The sequence below is a fragment of the Schistocerca nitens genome, chromosome 3, assembly GCF_023898315.1.
Source record: "Schistocerca nitens isolate TAMUIC-IGC-003100 chromosome 3, iqSchNite1.1, whole genome shotgun sequence".
In the NCBI taxonomy this organism is placed as follows: domain Eukaryota; kingdom Metazoa; phylum Arthropoda; class Insecta; order Orthoptera; family Acrididae; genus Schistocerca; species Schistocerca nitens.
In genome coordinates this window covers 685,549,747-685,570,003 of record NC_064616.1, presented here as the reverse complement: position 1 = coordinate 685,570,003, position 20,257 = coordinate 685,549,747, and the positions used below count along the sequence as shown (strand labels likewise).

The following is a 20,257-nucleotide window of genomic DNA, read 5'->3' as shown; positions in this document are numbered from 1 at the left end:
CCCGCGTGTCGCCACTATCAGTGATTGCCGACCGAGCGCCGCCACACGGCAGGTCTAGAGAGACTTCCTAGCACTCGCCCCAGTTGTACAGCCGACTTATCTAGCGATGGTTCACTGACAAAATACGCTCTCATTTGCCGAGACGATAGTTAGCATAGCCTTCAGCTACTTCAATTGCTACGACCTAGCAAGGCGCCATTACCAGTTACTATTGATGCTGTAAAACAGGTACCGTCAAGAGCGATGTTCACCATTTATGGATTAAAGTTAAGTATTCCAGCAGGTACGTACGTTTTTTGTTAGTCTCATTTCCTTGACCTGTTCCAGACCTCACGCCAGCCTGCGTGAGCTAAAACGCGTGCCTTTCGGCTTCCTCTCATAGTGGGTTGGCTGTCTTGCCAAGCCACAACAGTAACCGTCACGAGAGACACAAAGAACTGCAGCTAAAATCTCCACTTAATGGCTGGCTACGGAACTGTGCCACATAATGAATCAACGGTACTCCGCATACAGGAAAATTCAAGCGAAACCCAACTCCTGGATTTTGTTTAGTGTAAAGGGAACAAAGCAAAAGCAAGCGTGCACATCACCAAATCATGCGTTTCTCCTTTTTTTACGCACTATTGTGGAAAATACTGTTCGACTTCGGTACTGGAGAAGCAAAACCTAATGCAATTATTGAAGTATACGCAGACGAATTAAAAGGCACATTCTCGACAGCAATTAGCTCTCAAGTTGCGACTGATTCTTAGCCACAGGCAGATACTTCTAATATCTTAAGCCGTGGAGTACATTTTTCACGAACAGTTGACCGATTATATTAAAACATATAACGTCCACGATAAATATCCTATAACACAATAACACAGCAAAGTGCATTAAAAAAGCGACTGACGATTTCAAACATGCCATGGACAGCAGTGATGCAACCATCCAACATTTCTTAACTTTATCAAGTCTTTAGGTACTGTAGGTTTCGACATATGACTTTTAAGGGACAGTCAAAAGAAACAGACACGTGGATAAAAGGTAAGTAAGCCGCGCGGGGTAGCATCGCGGTCAGAGGCGTCTTGTCACGGTTCGCGCGGCTCCCCCCCGTCCGAGGTTCGAGTCCTCCGTTGCGCATGTGTGTGTGTGTTGTCCTTAGAGCAAGTTAGTTTAAGTTAGATTAACTAGTGTGTAAGCGTAGGGACCGAAGACCTTGAAACGTCCCCTTAGAAAAATCAATAAATTACTGTGCTGATAAACCTCTTCGTTATTTGATTTTCAAACAGCTGAGCAGAACTGAACATATTCAGACATTTCGCTCTTTACCTATTCCGATCAACACTAAACTGACACACAATATTTTTAGCGCAACGCAATCTGACTTTCAATAATCCCTACAAATGAATGGCCCTGACGAACATTAAACTATACCTTTCACAAATCACTTACCTCACAAAACTCTCCGTTACTCGAACTACTGCAATACAGCGAGCGCCACTACTGCCAGCTAAATAAAAGATTCAAACTACTGAAGGCACTAACTACTGATAGGCATAGTTAGCAAATGAAAGATTTTGATAGAGAACAAATAATGTATTTACCTTAATAGTGTTCAAAAGTCATAATATCTATATCAGTCCATGATATCCACTATTAAAAATTTACTGTCTCTGTCCAGATCATCCGCTCTCAAACCTCCGCCATCTCACTCCCCACATCCACCACTGCTGGCGGCTCACCTCCAACTGCGCAACGCTACGCGCTGTTAACAACCAGCTGCCCAACACTACAATAGCCAACAACAATGCAAACCAGCCACAGCTACGGCTCCTTGTGCTTGCCAAACACATGGTACACAAAGTAAGCGTGTACCCCCTGAGGATTAATGTAATTATACCCTCAGGTGTTACAGATTACAGAAATGGAATGAAATGTATCACGGAAAACTTTCTTTGTAATTCAAATATCTTTAAAACTAAATGTTTTAAGTACAAAATTAATCACTCAAATACGTGTACTGCGGCGCTAAATGTGCGTCTTGCTGTAAGATAATTCTGTGGAAGTGTCGTAGTTATCGTCCTCTGTAAGTAAAGTTTTGCTGAAGTCAATGTAATCACCTCATCATAAGCAAAAGTGAAATGCTTTGCGTATAGATATCGTAGTTATTATGCTTATTGCCGTGATGAAGAAAGTAGTGTACTGTAACGTATTGTTGTGCAACGGAAAAGGCTGGTCCGCAGCTCGTGGTCGTGCGGTAGCGTTCTTGCTTCCCACGCCCGGGTTCCTGCGTTCGATTCCCGGCGGGGTCAAGGATTTTCTCTGCCTCGTGATGACTGGGTGTTGTGTAATGTCCTTAGGTTAGTTAGGTTTAAGTAGTTCTAAGTTCTAGGGGACTGATGACCATAGATGTTAAGTCCCATAGTGCTCAGAGCCATTTGAACCATTTGAAAAGGCTGTCTCATTGTAGCTATACCACAAAAGTTACTACTAAAACATGTTGTACTTTCCAGAATAATACAGAAAAACTGTGCAGATATAAAACAGATACACCGCAAAAGCAACAACGTAAATTGTGTCACACATTAGTAGCGTCGTGGTATAATCGTGTAGCTGTCAAAGAAACCAAATACTAAGTCATCTTTAATCTCACAGAATGTACTTCAAATAAAGAATGTCTTTTCAAGTAAACCAAAATGTTGCATTAAAATCTCATTAGCAGTATATGTTCTAAGTATGTAAGCCTTGTAGTCGTTACGTAATCGTGCAACTAACAAGCAAGAATGTACACACACAGTAACAATGTGTCCTCTGTTCACTATCACAATGCAGTGATAATTACTCTCTAAATATGTTCCCTAGGTTCTAGATTGGATAGTTAGCTTCAAAACATTGTTGCATGATAACAGTTTCTAAGTGTGACAACGCGTACTAGTAACGTGAAGTGAAAAATTTTATGGCAAAGACTAAGTTAAAAAGCAGATTATTTTTCAATAAACGGTTTCACATGTGAAATGTGGTGCAATCATTTACCCTTTCTAGTACGCAGAGTTTCAACTTGAAAGCAATTATCATGTTGTATACGTCGGTAAGGAATACTGGAATTTTTCTAAAGGTTACCTTGTGTTATGTTCCTCAAGCCGAGCCAGCGCACGTGGCTGCCTGCGGGGCGAGTCATTGTCTGTTTCTTCGTTGGCGCGCGTCGTTATCACGATTAGGAGACCTAACTTCTACAAATTCACGTTGTCGAGAGGGCCCTGCCCTGTTTGAATCCCGCCAGTTCTGATGCAATTCAGGTATGTCGTTACGATCATATCGTCTGTCGTCATGTCGGTTGATTCCATAGTTTCTTTCTTGTCGATCACGTCGTGGAGAATTTCTCCCTGAAGCGTAACTGCGCTCTGAACTGTTACGTCTGAAGTTATTCTGTCTCCCTTGATAATGATTGTTTTGGTTCCCATATTGTCTGTTTCTATGGTTATCTCTGTCATATTCATTACTACGGAAGTGCGATCTATCTCTGTAACTATTATTTCTGCCAAAAGTTGTCATACGGGTGGTGTCTGTTTTGGTCACGATTTACGTTGTAAGAATAGCCTTGTCGTGTCCATTTATTATTTCTGTCATCGCGGAATTGTGACGGATGTGACCTGTAATTTTTGTACTCCTGTTTTCGCGTTCCGCGATTGTCAGTGTCAATTTACAATTCTTGTAACAGTCCCTGAAAAGCTTCGATGTCGTCTTTACAACGTCCTGCCAAAATAATGTGTCGTAAATGTTCAGGCAATTTGATTAAGCAAATGCAGATGAGTTCTGAGGGGCTGTATGGGTTTGACAGGTACTGATTCTTGTGCAACATGTCTTCAAAATATTTCACAAGACTGGAAAATTCGGATTGTTCGAATGTTTCATCATTATGATGCTATGTTTTACTCGGTCTTGTGTAGCGTGAGATCAATATGCTGAGAGGAAGGCATGATAAAATTCTCCTTCATTGTGGCAATCGTGAATGACCGATCGCATTCTCACAGCTGGTGCATTCTCTAAATAGCCACACATAAATTCTAATCTGTGCTCTAATGACCAGTTGGGAGGAAAACAATGAGAGAATTGATGAAGCCACGCTTGTGGATGAATGTCGTTGCCAGAATTCTTAAATGTTTTGAATTTACATGTAGTAATAAACAGCTTATAGTCAAAATCATCAAGTAGGCGAGTCGCATGTCGGTCATTGTTACGTCGTTTTGGCGGCTCCATCTCAAAATTCGGTGCACCTTGCCAATTTCTTTCATAATTTCCGAAATGCGCGGTGCTATTATTTTGTGGCTTTTCCGTATTTCTATGTCCCTCTTCCCATATTGGAGCGCGAGTGTCCTCTGAAATATGTAATTCTTGTATTCCTTGTGACAATTGATCTTGTACTTCCCGGATTTCTCTTTTGTGTTGCGTATTAATTTGATTCCTGATTTTGTCTGAATTTCCTAATTTGTTCGTACTCTTCTGTGTCAGTGAAGGCTACAGGTCTTGTGTCACTCAGATCATCATCCACCTTTGTAGATAAGTTAGTGAACTGACCCGAAAGTTCGGCTACTTTCTCCGTTAGTGAACTTATTTCCTCAATGTGTTTTTCTGAACCAAGTTTCAGAGTGTCCATTTGTGTTGAAATCGTATCTACTGTGTCCTTTAACTGTTCCTGGGTTTTTGCAAGTTGCATAACCGAATCGGTAGATGCAACAGTGTCAATTTTAGCTTGCAAGGTGTCGTGATTTTCATGAACAATAGTTTGCAGTTCCTTATTAGCTGCTTCGTGATTCTGTAATGCATTTTCATGACGCGAAAAAATAGGTTGGAAATGCTCACAAATTTGTGTTTTCACGTCATTACAGACTTTTTGACATTTCCATTCGATTTTATGTAACTCATTAGTTAAATCTTCACGTGTTTGTTCAAGCGTAGTGTGAAGATTTTGTTCCATTGCGTCTAACTGTTGTTGTGTTTGTCTCTGGTGTTGTTCCATTGTGTCTAACTTTTGAAGATTTTGTTCTATTGTCTCTAACTTTTGAAGATTTTGTTCCATTTTGTCTAACTGTTGCTGTGTTTGTCTCTGATTTTGTTTCATTTCTTGCATTAATTGCAATTATAATGTATTAGTGTCTGGAATCTGTTCCTCTATGCTTTTCGGCAGTGCATCTGCACCGGCAACATTCACATTTTGACGAGCAGAAAATGTGTCTTGACTTATTTGAAAAAACGGTGAAGACACAAAACCTGAATCTACAGTATTTGCAAGAATGTGTCCTGTCATTTCGGATTCCTGAGGCGAAATGTTGCCGACCGATCGATCGATAATGCTTCCCTGTTCACTAATTGTTTCACTGTCTACACCATTATTTGCAGCCCGCTCCATTTCATTATGCACAATTACCAAATTACTAGTATGAACATTATTTAATTCATTACACGGTGGCGCTAACACACTGCTTTCGTCTTCACTGTCATATCTCAGTTTACTTTGGAGCCTAGTATTACGTTTTTCACACGCCATTATTGTCACAATATTTCACACGACAACACAGAAAACCACAATTTGAAGAGCAAAATAAGAAAACACATTAACATAGCACTGAAAATAATATCTAGTTAATTGCAAGCGCAGCTGCGAAATACTTGGTGCAAATCTACATGCATGCCACAACTGTTTTACTGTACAACAATTAAAAGCTACAACTACAAAGGAAATTCTCTCTATAATTACGCGCTAGCAATGAACAATAGCTACACTAATTACACAAACTACAAGAAAAAATCAGAAGATTCAAGTGAGGTATCCTCGGCTAAGGGGTCGACATATGAAACGTCCCCTTAGAAAAATTATACATGGTTGTGCTTAAACTGACACACAATATTTTTAGCGCAGCGCAATCTGACTTTCAATAATCCCTACAAATGAATGGCCCTGACGAACATTAAACTATACCTTTCACAAATCACTTACCTCACAAAACTCTCCGTTACTCGAACTACTGCAATACAGCGAGCGCCACTACTGCCAGCTAAATAAAAGATTCAAACTACTGAAGGCACTAACTACTGATAGGCATAGTTAGCAAATGAAAGATTTTGATAGAGAACAAATAATGTATTTACCCTAATAGTGTTCAAAAGTCATAATATCTATATCAGTCCATGATATCCAATATTACAAATTTACTGTCTCTGTCCAGATCATCTGCTCTTAAAACTCCGCCATCTTACTCCCCACATCCACCACTGCTGGCGGCTCACCTCCAACTGCGCAACGCTACGCGCTGTTAACATCCAGCTGTCCAACACTACAATAGCAAACATCAATGCAAACCAGCCTCAGACTGCACACAGCACAGCCAGTGATTTTCATACAGAGCGCTACGTGGCGTTACCAATAAAAAAACCTAAACAGCCTACTTACAACCTCAGCAGTTTGGTCCCATAAGACCTTACCACAAATTTCCAAAAAGGTAACTAAACTTTTCATTGTTTCAAAATTAGTTGCCATAAATATTAACACATTTATGCTACTGTGAGACTAGACGATCAATGTCTGCAAATAAAAATATCTGAGTTTGGCTACAGAGCCATGATTGTACTCAGGCGTGCACCTCTTCGTCCGAAGCAAATCGACGACCACGAATGTCTTTCTTCAGCGCTCTAAAATGTTAAAGTCGTCCAGGGAGAGATAGGGACTGTATGGAGGATGTGTAAGCGCTTTCCGGCGAAACTTCTGCAACATACTCGAAACAGCATTGCCGTCTTGTCGGCGGGCCGTCGGTTTACTTCAGGCGAAGAAGTGTAGGCCAGGGTACAACCATGGTTCGATAGGCAACCGCAAACATTATTTGTTGATGGCATTGGTCGTGTTGGCTCACAGTGGGATAACTGTTTTAACAGTTCTGGCCATTACTTTTCAAATAATAAACAGTTTACCTACTTTGTTCCCAAGCGATTCGTTTTCATTTGACTGTCCGTTACATTACTTAAGAAAATGAAACAACTACATTTTTCAAGGAGTACAATACTTTGTTTCAGTAGCTGTCTCAAAATGAGATGGCAGCGAGTCATCTGGAGTTCAAAGAAGCCACTATAGTTTCCACCAGGGTTCAGTCCTTGGTTCATTCCTTTTCTCACTGTATATCAATGACACTTCATGTGTGCTAAATTCTTGTAGATACTGCTTATATGCTGGCGACTCCTGTTGTATCTAAGTACCAGCTATGGTTTGTTAGCTCTGAATAACACCGTATTTCAGTATCACGTTGGGGCCGTCCGCTGTGGCCGAGCGGTTCTAGGCGCTTCAGTCCTGAACCGCGCGGCTGCTACGGTCGCAGGTTCGAATCCTGCCTCGGGCAGGGATGTGTGTGATGTCCTTAGGTTAGTTAGGTTTAAGTAGTTGTACGTTATAGGGGACTGATGATCTCAAATGTTAAGTCCCATAGTGCTCAGAGCCATTTTATCACGTTGGGCACAAAAGTTAAATAGTCTCCACGTATCACACTGGCTCTCAAACTTAGTTCTAAGAAGTGAAAAGTAATCCGCATATTACACTTTTTATTGTTCAGGATCAATAGCCACTTTTCGCACCACGCAAATATCTCTTCCAAACCATTTTGTAATTCCTTTTTAGCTTACAGTTACTGTACTAGTAGGTAAACGGCTACATCACCCGAGAACAATCTAAGAGGCTTCCTCATATTGTCTCTAAATCATGTTGTAGACCAAGCACAGCACTTGTAGCACTTCTTTCGGATATCCTAGATATACAGGGTGATTAAATTAAAGTTAAACTGTCAAAACGCTGCTGAAATAACACCACTGGCCAGAATGACGTCAAATTACAACGTAATATTATCGGAGAAGGGGAAGAACGTATGGCAGAACAAAAAACATAGGGTGAAAATTGATCAGAAGATGGCGCTGTTTATGTCTGAATACGTGAATGAAAACACTTGTCATGCACACGACCTACTGAAGTTGGTATAAACACGCCGGGTACACGGCTTTTCCTCCTTTCGCGGCAGTGACGTTCGCCATGACTGTCTCAATGCAGGAATGCGCTCTGCTTATAAAGCTGTATTACAAGAATGATGACTGTGCACACGTCGCTCTGCAGAAGTTCCGGTCACTGAAGGGCTTGAAAAACAACGTTGGTCCAATGACTGCCGTCGGTAAGGTAAAATGTTTTGGAAATTCGAAAAGACGGGCTCTTTTGGTGTGCAACCTGGTAGAGGGAAGAAACGAATTGATTCGACGTCAGTGGAAGCAGTGGCCACAGCAATGCAGGAGGAGATGAGTAGTGGTGTGCAAACGTGTATTGCAATGAGAATTGCCCGAACATTGGACATACCCATGAGCACGGTGCATAAAATCCTACAAAACATCCTTCTTTGCTATCCATTCAAAATTACCCATGTGCACGAGTTGCTTCCTGTTGACCTGCTAGGAAGAGAGACCTTTGCTTTAGAATTTCTTGCTCGGATGGTAGTGGAAAATAATTGACTCTGCAGATTTTGTGGTCAGACGAAGCCCACCCACTTCCATCTGACAGGATACGTCAATACACAAAATTGTCGAATATGGGCAACGGAAAGCCCACACGCAAATCAACCAGTACCACTTCATCTGGAAAAGGTCACTGTGTGATGGGGGTTTACGCCATCACAGGGCCATATTCTTTCGAAGAGACAGGTATTTCCGTTACAGTTACCTGCACCGACACTGGTAAGCGCTATGAATGTATTTTTCGCAACCACATCATTCCAGCTCTCCAACAGCGTGTATGTGTGCATGGGATCATTTTTATGCAAGATGGCGCACCTCTGCACACTGAAAATCTCGTTAAGCAGCTGCTGAAGCGCCATTTCGGAAATGGTAGAATTGTCAGCCGCCATTTCCCTACAGCCTGGCCGTCCCGATCACCTGATATTCGTGCGTGTGACTTCTGGTTGTGGGGCTATCTGAAAAATGTTGTGTTCAGTGTTCCCATTGCAAACTTAGTTGCACTGAAGGCACGCATTGCGTAACACATTCTGAACGTGACACCGGAAACACTTCAATCAGTTGTGGAACATGCTGTTTCTCGATTTCAGCTTCTTGCAGAAAACGGTGGACAGTACATTTAACATGTTTTGTGCCAGTCACACTGAAATTAATAATCAAATTTGATTTTGATTTATGCTATTTATGCGGTTTTTGACCTCAGGACACTTAAAAACTGACGTGATTTATGCTTTTTATCCGGTTTTTGGCCTCGGGACAGTAAAAAATCGATTTTTCCCATCCGATGTGATAAGACCTTGCCGTGGTGGATGGGCTTACGTAACTAACAGTATCACAACTGAACACCCATGTACACTGAGTAGTACAGTTTCTCTAACGTCAGACGTACACCTTAGGCATTGTAGTATAATTCACTTGTCATTTGCAGTCGACCACTATTAAATTATGATGTTTACAGTGCCATCTATTGCTACATTTTGTAATTATTTATTTCTCTTTTGCCATAGGTTTTTCCCCTTCTCCGATAATATTCCTTTGCAATTTGAAGTCATTATGACCAGTGGCGTCATTTATACAGCGGTTTGAAAGTTTAACTTTAATTGTAATCACCCCGTATATTTCATCTCACTAGCTGACCTCCGATCAGCTGCGAATTTTCTGATAGAAAATCATGAATCCAGACGCACAGCTGAGACCATACTCCAGACGCATGCAGTTCAGTTAGAAGCTGCTTGTGAGATACGATGGCAAAAGCCTACTATAAACATCAAATCAGCTTGATATCCCCCAGCCGGCCGAAGTGGCCGTGCGGTTAAAGGCGCTGCAGTCTGGAACCGCAGGACCGCTACGGTCGCAGGTTCGAATCCTGCCTCGGGCATGGATGTTTGTGATGTCCTTAGGTTAGTTAGGTTTAACTAGTTCTAAGTTCTAGGGGACTAATGACCTCAGCAGTTGAGTCCCATAGTGCTCAGAGCCATTTGAACCATTTTTTTGATATCCCCCGTCGAGAGCACTCATTATTTCGTACGAATCAAGACAGTTGTGTTTCACAGGAACGGTTTTTCTGTGTCCATGCTGGTTATGTATCAATAGGTCGTTTACTTCAAAGTGTTGCATAATGTTGGAGCACAGTAGGGTTGGAATGCTAGCTCATATCGAACAGTGGGTGGAAAATCGGTCTGGCCTTTCTAAATTAATCATCCTGGTGCTTGCGTTACATGACGGAAGGAAGTAACGGAAACGTTACGGCGGGGCTTTGAAATGTCTCCCCCCCAAAATATGAATATTCTGCTTCAGTGGCTGTTATATCTCCCTAGGTGAGAATACAAAATATGGTGCAGTGTCACTTTGCAGACAACATCAGCTACTTAAAAGATTGGGTTGTACAAGAGATGTACTCATCTGAATTGCTGTAAGGCACGCAGGTTGCAGGGAAGCTTAGAAAAGGCTCTGTTCAAATAACATCAAAAGGCTGTGATTACTCCATGACCACGTATTCTGCTAGTTGTCTCTCGTACTGAGAGTGACAAAGGTCAGACAATGAAAAAGGGCACAGCGTATTTCGTTCACATTAACTGCGAAGGTGACAAACTCTACAGCCTGCGTACAGCATTATTCACATTCGGAAGCGACGCCATTAGGTATAGACCTAAGGTATTAGGGTAATTTACAGCAAATTCTGAACAATCGATGGACAAGGAATGTAATTTTTGACCCACGGAAAGTTTACTGTTCTAATTGCAGCAATAATGCTACGTTTGTACCTAGTTTCTCGTACGTCTCTGAGCGCGGCTACGACCTTTCCAAGAGCTGCGCACCAATATGTATCAAAATTCTTTCTCTGCCAGATCATTATCTAGTCCTTGTTTACCTGCTCCCTGTCTCAGCCCTGCTTGTCGGCATTTTGCTTCACTTGAGATGTAATGTTTTCTTCAAGCGTCAGTGCCTTCACCTCGTGTTGCATTTTTACGCTGGTTTCAATTTTGAGACTTACTTATATGTCAGAAAGCACAGACACTGCTCTCGATCCACAGCTGAACGAAATACTTCGAAATTTGTTCAATGACTGCGAATTCCTTGACGGCAACTCTATTAGGTATAGATCTACTAAGCAACAGTGACATATAAAATATATTTTTTAATTAATTCCTGATTTATCTCCTCAACTTCCTACATTATCTGGGCTAGATATTTTGAGACACTATAGTAAGAAACCTTTTCGTGTGTTTCCACTGTGACGTTACTAGACGCGTTCTCCTACCATGCAGTCATACCCGCGTATATATTAGGCGGTGAATCCGGTCCCTCCATTGCCCTTGCTCTCAAGTCGTGCAGTTGCTTCATACATCGTGTACAGAAGTATCTACGTTAGATTCAAAATCGATGAAAAAAAAATGGTTTGCCACTGCAGCAAGAAAAAATCGTAGACATATACTATAAGTGTCTGAAACAAAGATAAACGCAAGTAACGAGTCCGTGCATTTCAATGCACGTGTGACGTACAAAGATGTGGGTACAAAATCGAGCATACACTATCCGTGTTGTCTTATATAGGCCTACTAAATGCTTGCTGAGAAAGACAATACAGTATCTGAATAAAAGTAACCAGGGACCTATTATTGTACATTAATATGGAGTGTGATCAGTCTACGCATTTGCGTCTGCTTGAACTACGCTGGGACGCTCATGAACTGTCTTCATCTCTGTGGAGAAACGGCAACCCGTTCTCCCTCAAGAGTCGAAACCAGAGAAAGTAGGAATGTCGGGCACTGGGGTCTGGAGAGAAGGCTACGTCCTAACTCATCCCAAAATCTTTCCATTGGGTTCAGATCGGGACTCTGGGCAGGTCAGACCTTTTCAGGAAACCATTGACACATATATGCTGCTTTATGACAAGATGCATTGTCATTTGATATAAACAGTCATCGTCTCCGAACTGTTCCTCTACTATAAGCATTAAACAGTTCTGTAAAATAGGTTCATATCTTCCCCATTTACTGTCTTATTAAGTGCATTAAGGGAATCACGCACTATTTTCAAAAAACACCCCATACTGAAACACCACCTCCTGCGTGATGGCAGGTAACGTTCTCCTCACATTCGTCAAACCCTTCCGTCGGATGGCCACAGGCTACAGTCACCTAATGTCCAGTGGCGTCCCTCTATACACCGCCTCAAGCGTCACATAGGATTCACAAAAGAATTGTGTGGCTTGTGATGAGCTGCTCGACCATTATTCCCTATACTTTTTTGCTCCCTACGCATTCATTGTCCCGGCTGCGCTGCTGGTAGTACTTTGGAACTCACGAGTGACTCCTTACGTTAATATCATGCATCGACCCTCTGCAGTACTAGGTACATGAGGTCTGACTGGTCTTGGTTTAGCTGTGGTTGTTCCTTTGCGCTTCCACTTCACAGTCACAGAAACAACAGTAGCCTTGGACAGCTTTAGAAAGAGGAAATGTCCGTGATGGATTTGGTACTCAGGTGACATCCAGTGACTAGTTCACGTTAGCAGTCACTGAACTGTCCTGACCAACCACTTCTGTTGTTACTGCTTTTCTATTGACAGCTCAGTAACACCAGCCTTCTTTTACACTGCCAGGTCCGCCTCTCATGACATCTAGGGCACGATTCCGCATTACGTATGGGTTTTCGGGTATGTTTGATCAGTCACACTAACGTTTAACATGGTTCAAATGGTTCAAATGGCTCTGAGCACTATGGGACTCAACTGCTGAGGTCATTAGTCCCCTAGAACTTAGAACTAGTTAAACCTAACTAACCTAAGGACATCACAAACAGCCATGCCAGAGGCAGGAGTCGAACCTGCGACCGTAGTGGTCTTGCGGTTCCAGACTGCAGCGCCTTTAACCGCACGGCCACTTCGGCCGGCCGTTTAACATGGTAATGAACACGAAAATCAGCTAAAAATTATGGCTATCATATACACGAACATCAGACTTGGGCGCTAAGGGGGTGTAACAAGAGAAAGCAAGGCGCTGTAGACCTCGCGGCTACCCCGCGCGGCAACGGAGATGGTAATTATAGCATTTAACTGCTTTGTAGCTGTTGGTTAATTGATATCACTGTCCTGTGATTACCTCAAGAGCAGGGTGGCATGCCACCTCACAATCACAAAATTAAACTTCTCTGAAAGAAAACGACACGGGCAAGTGGTAAACTGACGTGGATTGTAACTCAATTAATATTTTCACATTTACTGACCGATAAAATTAATTATGATAGTTGGAATAAAAAATGAGCATGAGTCTAAGACGTTAGAATTATTTTTCTTTAATCTGAGGTTGAAGAAGGGATGGGGGAGCACACTAGAGCTGGAACCACATTCGATAGGAGTGCGGTTTAAATCGTTATCCGGCAACCGTAATGTCGGTTTCTTATAGTTTCCCTGTAACGACAATAGTGAAAATCAGGATGGTTCCTTTGAAAAAGCTACGGCCGATTTCCTTCAAAATCCTTGTACTTTTCAAGTTTTTCCCCTTACTATCTCGCCGTCATTGGGACATTACACCATTGACTTTTTTTGCGTCTTTCATTCAAGGGCGTTCGGCCTATGTGAACATGGATAGTTTGTATACAACTAAGCATTACATTTGGAAGAGTGTCCGCACCAGCAGAATATATGTCTTTCGCTGACGGCTGGCAGCGATGCTTGGCTGAGCCCAGGTCGGTACGTGTAGAGATGTGCTAGACATATCGTGATTGGCAAGCGGTATGTTTTAAGGGACTCGTCCACAGCAATTATCCCACCAACATACGTACAAGGACGTAAGTTGGGGTTGTTTGGGGAAGGAGACCAGACAGCGAGGTCATTGGTCTCATCGGATTAGGGAAGGATGGGGAAGGAAGTTGGCCGTGCCCTTTCAGAGGAACCATCCCGGCATTTGCCTCGAGTGATTAAGGGAAATCACGGAAAACCTAAATCAGGATGGCCGGACGCGGGATTGAACCGTCGTCCTCCCGAATGCGAAAGGACGTAAGTAATCATCATAGTTGACATTTGGTTAGCTTTGTATTATGCCGACGCAGGTTTGGTCTCAAGCATGCGCCGTAACTGCCGAAGAGGTCATTACTGTGAGATGTTTACTGCAGGAGTTCTCATATAGTCATCGTTTGCATGAGGCACGGTTCGGAGACTGCATTTCATTGCATCTGGCTGGAATGTTTTAGTTTTATCGTCAATCGTAAGCTCATGTACGTCCTTATTACCTCTTTATCTTCAAATGTTCGTTGGTGGTTTCCTTTCATAGCTTGTGTTATAATATTTACGTAATACATCGTTTATGTTGTATCTGTAACCATTAATCTCATCCATGCAAAGATGAATATGAAATTTTTCTCCGTTTTGTAAATTTCTGCAATGTTGTAATTTTCAGTAAATGTCGTTTTAAAGAGTATATTTTCTAGTAGAATGTATGCGCCATTTGTTAACGAATGTAGCCGGTTCATATATAAGGACTATAGTATCTTCTGTAGCAGAGAACGACAGGAGGATGTTACTAGTTGAGTATCATCATTGCTCTCCTACTCAGTAACAACGGAAACCTACTAGACCGAATTATTTTGCTTACCTGTTTTGCAAAGACCGGATGTGAAACATGAACGAAATACATCGACTTGTCCACGAGCAGTACTCAGTATATAAGGAGCAAAACTATTTGCTCATAGCTATTAAGAAAACAACATGAAGTAAGGAAAGATACAGCACATTTATATTATTTATCCATAGCTGAAGCTAAAATTAGTACTGTATACAGAAAGATATGAAATACACTTGCTACAAGAAGATCTCAAGAGGGATCTATCTACATAACTGGAAATTCAACTACTCAGACACTGAATATTCTGTGTGCTAGGTCGGGACTTAAATGTGGAACTTTGCCTTTCGTGGACAATACTCTTAGCAGCTGAACTATCCGGGCATGACTCGCGACCCGCCCTCACAGATTTACTTCCACTAGTACCTCTCTCATACATTCCAAACTACGCAGAAGATTGCTTGGGTACCTTAAAGGACTAACACACCTAAATAGGAGTCTTTTATGGAGTTTATTAGTTTTTTTTTCTCAAAGTGGTAAACATTTGAACAGAAGTAAATCGTGAAATGTGTTGTACAGATTATCTGGGCCTTGATTGAGAAGAAAACTACGTACAGGTATAGCACGCTTGTGACCTCAGTATCGAGCGCCATAAAACAAAGTAGCTGCAATAGCAACAGCAACAGCAGAACTGGCTAAAAGGAAATTAGTGTCGTTATAGTTTTCCGATACTGTGTATAGCATTGAAAAACTGCAGTCAATTCAACAATAATGTCTATACAAAAGTCATCATGAGGTAACTGGAGTCTGGAGCATGTAATAGCATCAACAGTATCTGAATGTACTGCAAAGCCCCCTAACGACCCATTTATCTTCGACCATCATAATGCTTATTGGTGCAATATCCTGGTGGTATTAACTCTCTGGCCGTGTATTGACGTCGGTGGTAATGCGACAATTGTAAACGCTGGCTTCGCCCAGGTAGACAGTAAACGGGTATTAGTGCATGCCGACTCAGAGCAAGCTATTGAGGTGGTTAGCACATGTTAACACGAGTCATCGAAGAACTTAGCGGATTGCTACGGACGAAACACCATCTGTGGGAATACTGCTTTCAATGAGATTACGTCGAGGATCAGCGGTGTCTCATTTAGAAGCAACAGTGAATACGACAGAATGGGCACCGTGTCACTGAATTCGGTTCGGCTTTAAACGCTCCACATTCGAAATGGATTTAAATTCGGGAATGATGTAAATTTAAGTATGTGCACTGTACGAGGTGATATTTAGGCTGATCGCTAAATAAATATGTCTCTTACGCCAGCAGACTCTTTTTTGTGCAAGTGTGATATATTGTTGGCACGGAAATGGATAAATGAAACATTTTTGCGCAAATATGATAAACGTCATGAACGTCGGTAAGCCTTACTTTTCTTGATGATCTTCATGAAACTAGAATAGTGTTTCAGGAAAGCCCTCGCCCAGTTTCAGTACTAGAAATATTAAAGAGAAACTGATTGTGGCCAAGGCATATCCAACTAAGTACTGTAACAATTCCAATTTGCATTGGAAACGATATTCTTATAGTTATAATTAGCATACACCGTGTGGTCCGATTTTTATTGTGTTATCAGCCGAATACAGCAATAGTTTATTTTCGCATTTATTTCATCGTAAACAAGCTCTTATTTCACCTGATCGTTTCTGTAATCACGAGAGATTCATATGCCGATGATTTCAATACGTTACAAGAGGTGTTGCTGAATTGATGACGAGTAACTATGTCTGAAGTTATTGCATTAAACTGTATTCTGTGAGAAAATATAAGAGGACAGAAAATGCTGAAATTTAAAAATAATCGCCATATTTCATGTTTCAGGTACGTCAGAGTTGTAGTGCTGACTTTATTTAGATGAGACAGGAAACTAGAGAAGAAATAAACAGTATATCTACACAGCCATTACGTTAAATCAAATACTCCATTTCACAAAATAAGAGTACCAATTTCGGCTAATTGAGAGAATATTACTATTCTGAACCGTTGACGTAATGTAACCTACTGAAAGCAAATTGTGTTCAGACAAATTTTATTCATGATAGTTTATTCTATGCAGCAACGTCAATCCCAGAGTTTGAGGGAGATTCCTCTCTCTATACAGAGAAGCATCATAACAGCTTCGTCCCAGTTAATGAATGAACTGCACACAGGACAAATGTTGACCACCTGCGCTCTTTCTAGGTAAATACTACTGGAACAGTTATTGTTAGTAAATCAGTACTTAAAGAAAGCTTCAAGCTTACCTCGTTATTCAGCTCATTGACGTAATTAAACAAAGCGAAGTTTTCCTCCTCCTGTTTGAGAAACTGTGCAGCTAGCCTGTCCACGTCGTCCTCACCGGAAAACTCCTTGATCTTCTGTAGGATACTGTGGTATGACTCGATCATCTTCTCTGTCGCCTCTCGTTGCATTTCTGTAAACAAGACATGACACTGAATTTTATTAGTTTCATTTATTTACGTTTCTTCCTTTTCGGATAGTTTTGGGGACGCAATCATGTTCTCAAGCAGATTTTACAAAAAGAAAAAGAAAAAACGTTAAGGCCGAGTTTCGACATAAACATTAAAGTGTTGGTGAATTACATTATACAGTAACAGCATTACACTTACATTTATTTATGCCATATTAGCTGAGTACCAGTCGTTTCCCGGTTACGTATCCCAATACTGTTACTCTGTTCCCCCCTACCCCCAGCCCATTTCAACCTCTCCACTATCTATCTCCTCATTCCCTTATCCCTCATATCCACTCCTTCCCCATTTCTCTTTCCATCTGCTTTTCCCCCTTTCTCTGTCCACCTGCTCTTCTCCCCTTTCTCTGTACACCGCACCTTCTCCTCCACGCTCTCTCCATCCATTTCATCCCTTCCACTGTCCATTTCCTGTTTCCCCACTCTCTGTATCCTTTCTCCAGGTTATCATCCCACCCCAATTACAGGTTGCTGGTTCTTATCCCCACAGGCTTTCTTTCTGGACAGATATGTCTACCAAGTTTGGTTAAAATCGATCGAGTGGTTTAGGAAGACCTTTTTACCCATGGCTTTGCCCGAGTATGCAAGTGTGACTTATATGTCTCATATATTTAACATATTTCACATTTATTTGTACACATGTTCCACCTGCATCTCTAGCGAACTTCGTCTTGCAGTTTCGTTTCCACGCAGCTCAATTTTTATGATGTCGTATCTTTAGAATAATGTATTGTACAAAGATATAACTTTCCATGTACATTCAGTGGTATATTTGGATACTGCCTGCGAAATTTGTTGCAAATAGGGTTAGTAGAAAATAAATAATAAATTTAAATATCATACCTGATGCGGCTGTGCTACTTCATGCACAGCGAAAATGTAGTAAGCAACAAACTTCTTTTATTTCATCATTTTGTGAGGTTGTCGGGGCGAAAAAGTTTCTTAAGGCTTCGAAATTAAGTGTAAGGTTTGTTATAAGTCAATAAATGCTCTTATTCTCAAATACCGGACCAATAAGGTTTGGGAGTTGGAGCGTCATGGGCTACATTGTTTTCTCACCTCCAAGCCCACACCCACCCCTTCGATAGGCAGGTGCTTCTTATCAAAAATGGTTCAAATGGCTCTGAGCACTATGGGACTCAACATCTTAGGTCATAAGTCCCCTAGAACTTAGAACTACTTAAACCTAACTAACCTAAGGACATCACACACACCCATGCCCGAGGCAGGAATCGAACCTGCGACCGTAGCAGTCCCGCGTTCCGGACTGCAGCGCCAGAACCGCATGACCACCGCGGCCGGCTGCTTCTTATCCCCACAGCTGTTCTTTCCAGACAGTAAGTGATTCATGTACCAAGTTTGTTTATAATCGGCCTAGTGGTTTAGGAGGAGATGCGGAACATCATACATACATACACATATGTGTATCCATTTTTATATTATTGTGTGTGGATATGGGAACGTTGTGGCTCGGTAGCTAAGAGGTAAAGCGATAGACTACAAATCCAAAGGTTTCGGTTTCTATCCGTGGACAATCTTAGGATTTTTATCTGATACTTATCACTACTTTCACCTCTTGCAATGCTTGTTGATGTGAAAAATATCGAGTTCCACTGTGGTTCGGAATCCACTTTATAGCCGGCCGGAGTGGCCGTGCGGTTCTAGGCGCTACAGTCTGGAGCCGAGTGACCGCTCCGGTCGCAGGTTCGAATCCTGCCTCGGTCATGGATGTGTGTGATGTCCTTAGGTTAGTTAGGTTCTAGGCGACTGATGACCTCGGAAGTTAAGTCGCATAGTGCTCAGAGCCATTTGAACCAATCCACATTATAGATCCCCCTATAACTGGCAGGGTAGGTCAGTTCAGAGATCAAGGGTAAGCAATGGCATAACACCTCTAACAGAACCATACCTACTAAAGTACCGTGGTCTTTGAATCAATATTCAGGCTGATGACACTTTTCTTAGGGTTACAATAGGACATTAATCCATACGCAGCATAAAATGTAGTTTTGGCTTCAGAATAAAGCAAATATGATGCACTAAAAGGTACTGAAACTACCAAGAAAGAATGATAATTAACAACACAATCTAAGTAAATGTATAATTAACATTTATTGTTCGAAGCTCAACTTATCACGTCGACATGTATTTTATGCAACAGTAAAACTCAATGAATGCGACTATGTTCACGCTTAACACCAGTATATGACAGGATAGCACGGAAAGCGGCGTGATCAACACATTCCGCAGTTTGTCCTACCGTCCGTTGCACTATTAATGACATGTTTATGCGGAAAAACAGTGCCAAACGTTGAAATACACAAAAATATCTGTCAGTTCTATGTGAGTCACTGGATCGCGTACCTTCTTCTTCGTCTTTTTCCGATTCCCTATGAGAGCGGTGTTGTTATATGAGTTTGTGACACCTGGTGGCCGGAAGCCCTTCCCGACGCCATCACTCCCCCGGGACGGAAACTACGTACCCCATATGGCTGTGTCTAGTGCAGGTCTTCTGTTCAAGTGTGAGAACGTTTTCTAAATGTTTGTGTAGCAGAAATCCGAGACGGGGTAGAGGTACCAGCCCGGTGTATACCTAGGGGGATGTGGGAAAACGCCTAAAAATACACTCCTGGAAATTGAAATAAGAACACCGTGAATTCATTGTCCCAGGAAGGGGAAACTTTATTGACACATTCCTGGGGTCAGATACATCACATGATCACACTGACAGAACCACAGGCACATAGACACAGGCAACAGAGCATGCACAATGTCGGCACTAGTACAGTGTATATCCACCTTTCGCAGCAATGCAGGCTGCTATTCTCCCATGGAGACGATCGTAGAGATGCTGGATGTAGTCCTGTGGAACGGCTTGCCATGCCATTTCCACCTGGCGCCTCAGTTGGACCAGCGTTCTTGCTGGACGTGCAGACCGCGTGAGACGACGCTTCATCCAGTCCCAAACATGCTCAATGGGGGACAGATCCGGAGATCGTGCTGGCCAGGGTAGTTGACTTACACCTTCTAGAGCACGTTGGGTGGCACGGGATACATGCGGACGTGCATCGTCCTGTTGGAACAGCAAGTTCCCTTGCCGGTCTAGGAATGGTAGAACGATGGGTTCGATGACGGTTTGGATGTACCGTG

The 20,257-nt window shown here is 42.0% G+C and overlaps 1 protein-coding gene across 1 annotated transcript in view; it reads right to left on the bottom strand.

The window, feature by feature from the left end:
* Positions 1–20,257, bottom strand: part of LOC126249389 (coiled-coil domain-containing protein 63) — a 465,360-nt gene that overhangs the window by 54,468 nt on the left and 390,635 nt on the right. Inside the window, exon 7 of the mRNA XM_049951042.1 lies at positions 16,881–17,050. Within this exon, the coding sequence (XP_049806999.1) occupies positions 16,881–17,050 (170 nt within the window). The remainder of the gene's footprint in view (positions 1–16,880; positions 17,051–20,257) is intronic.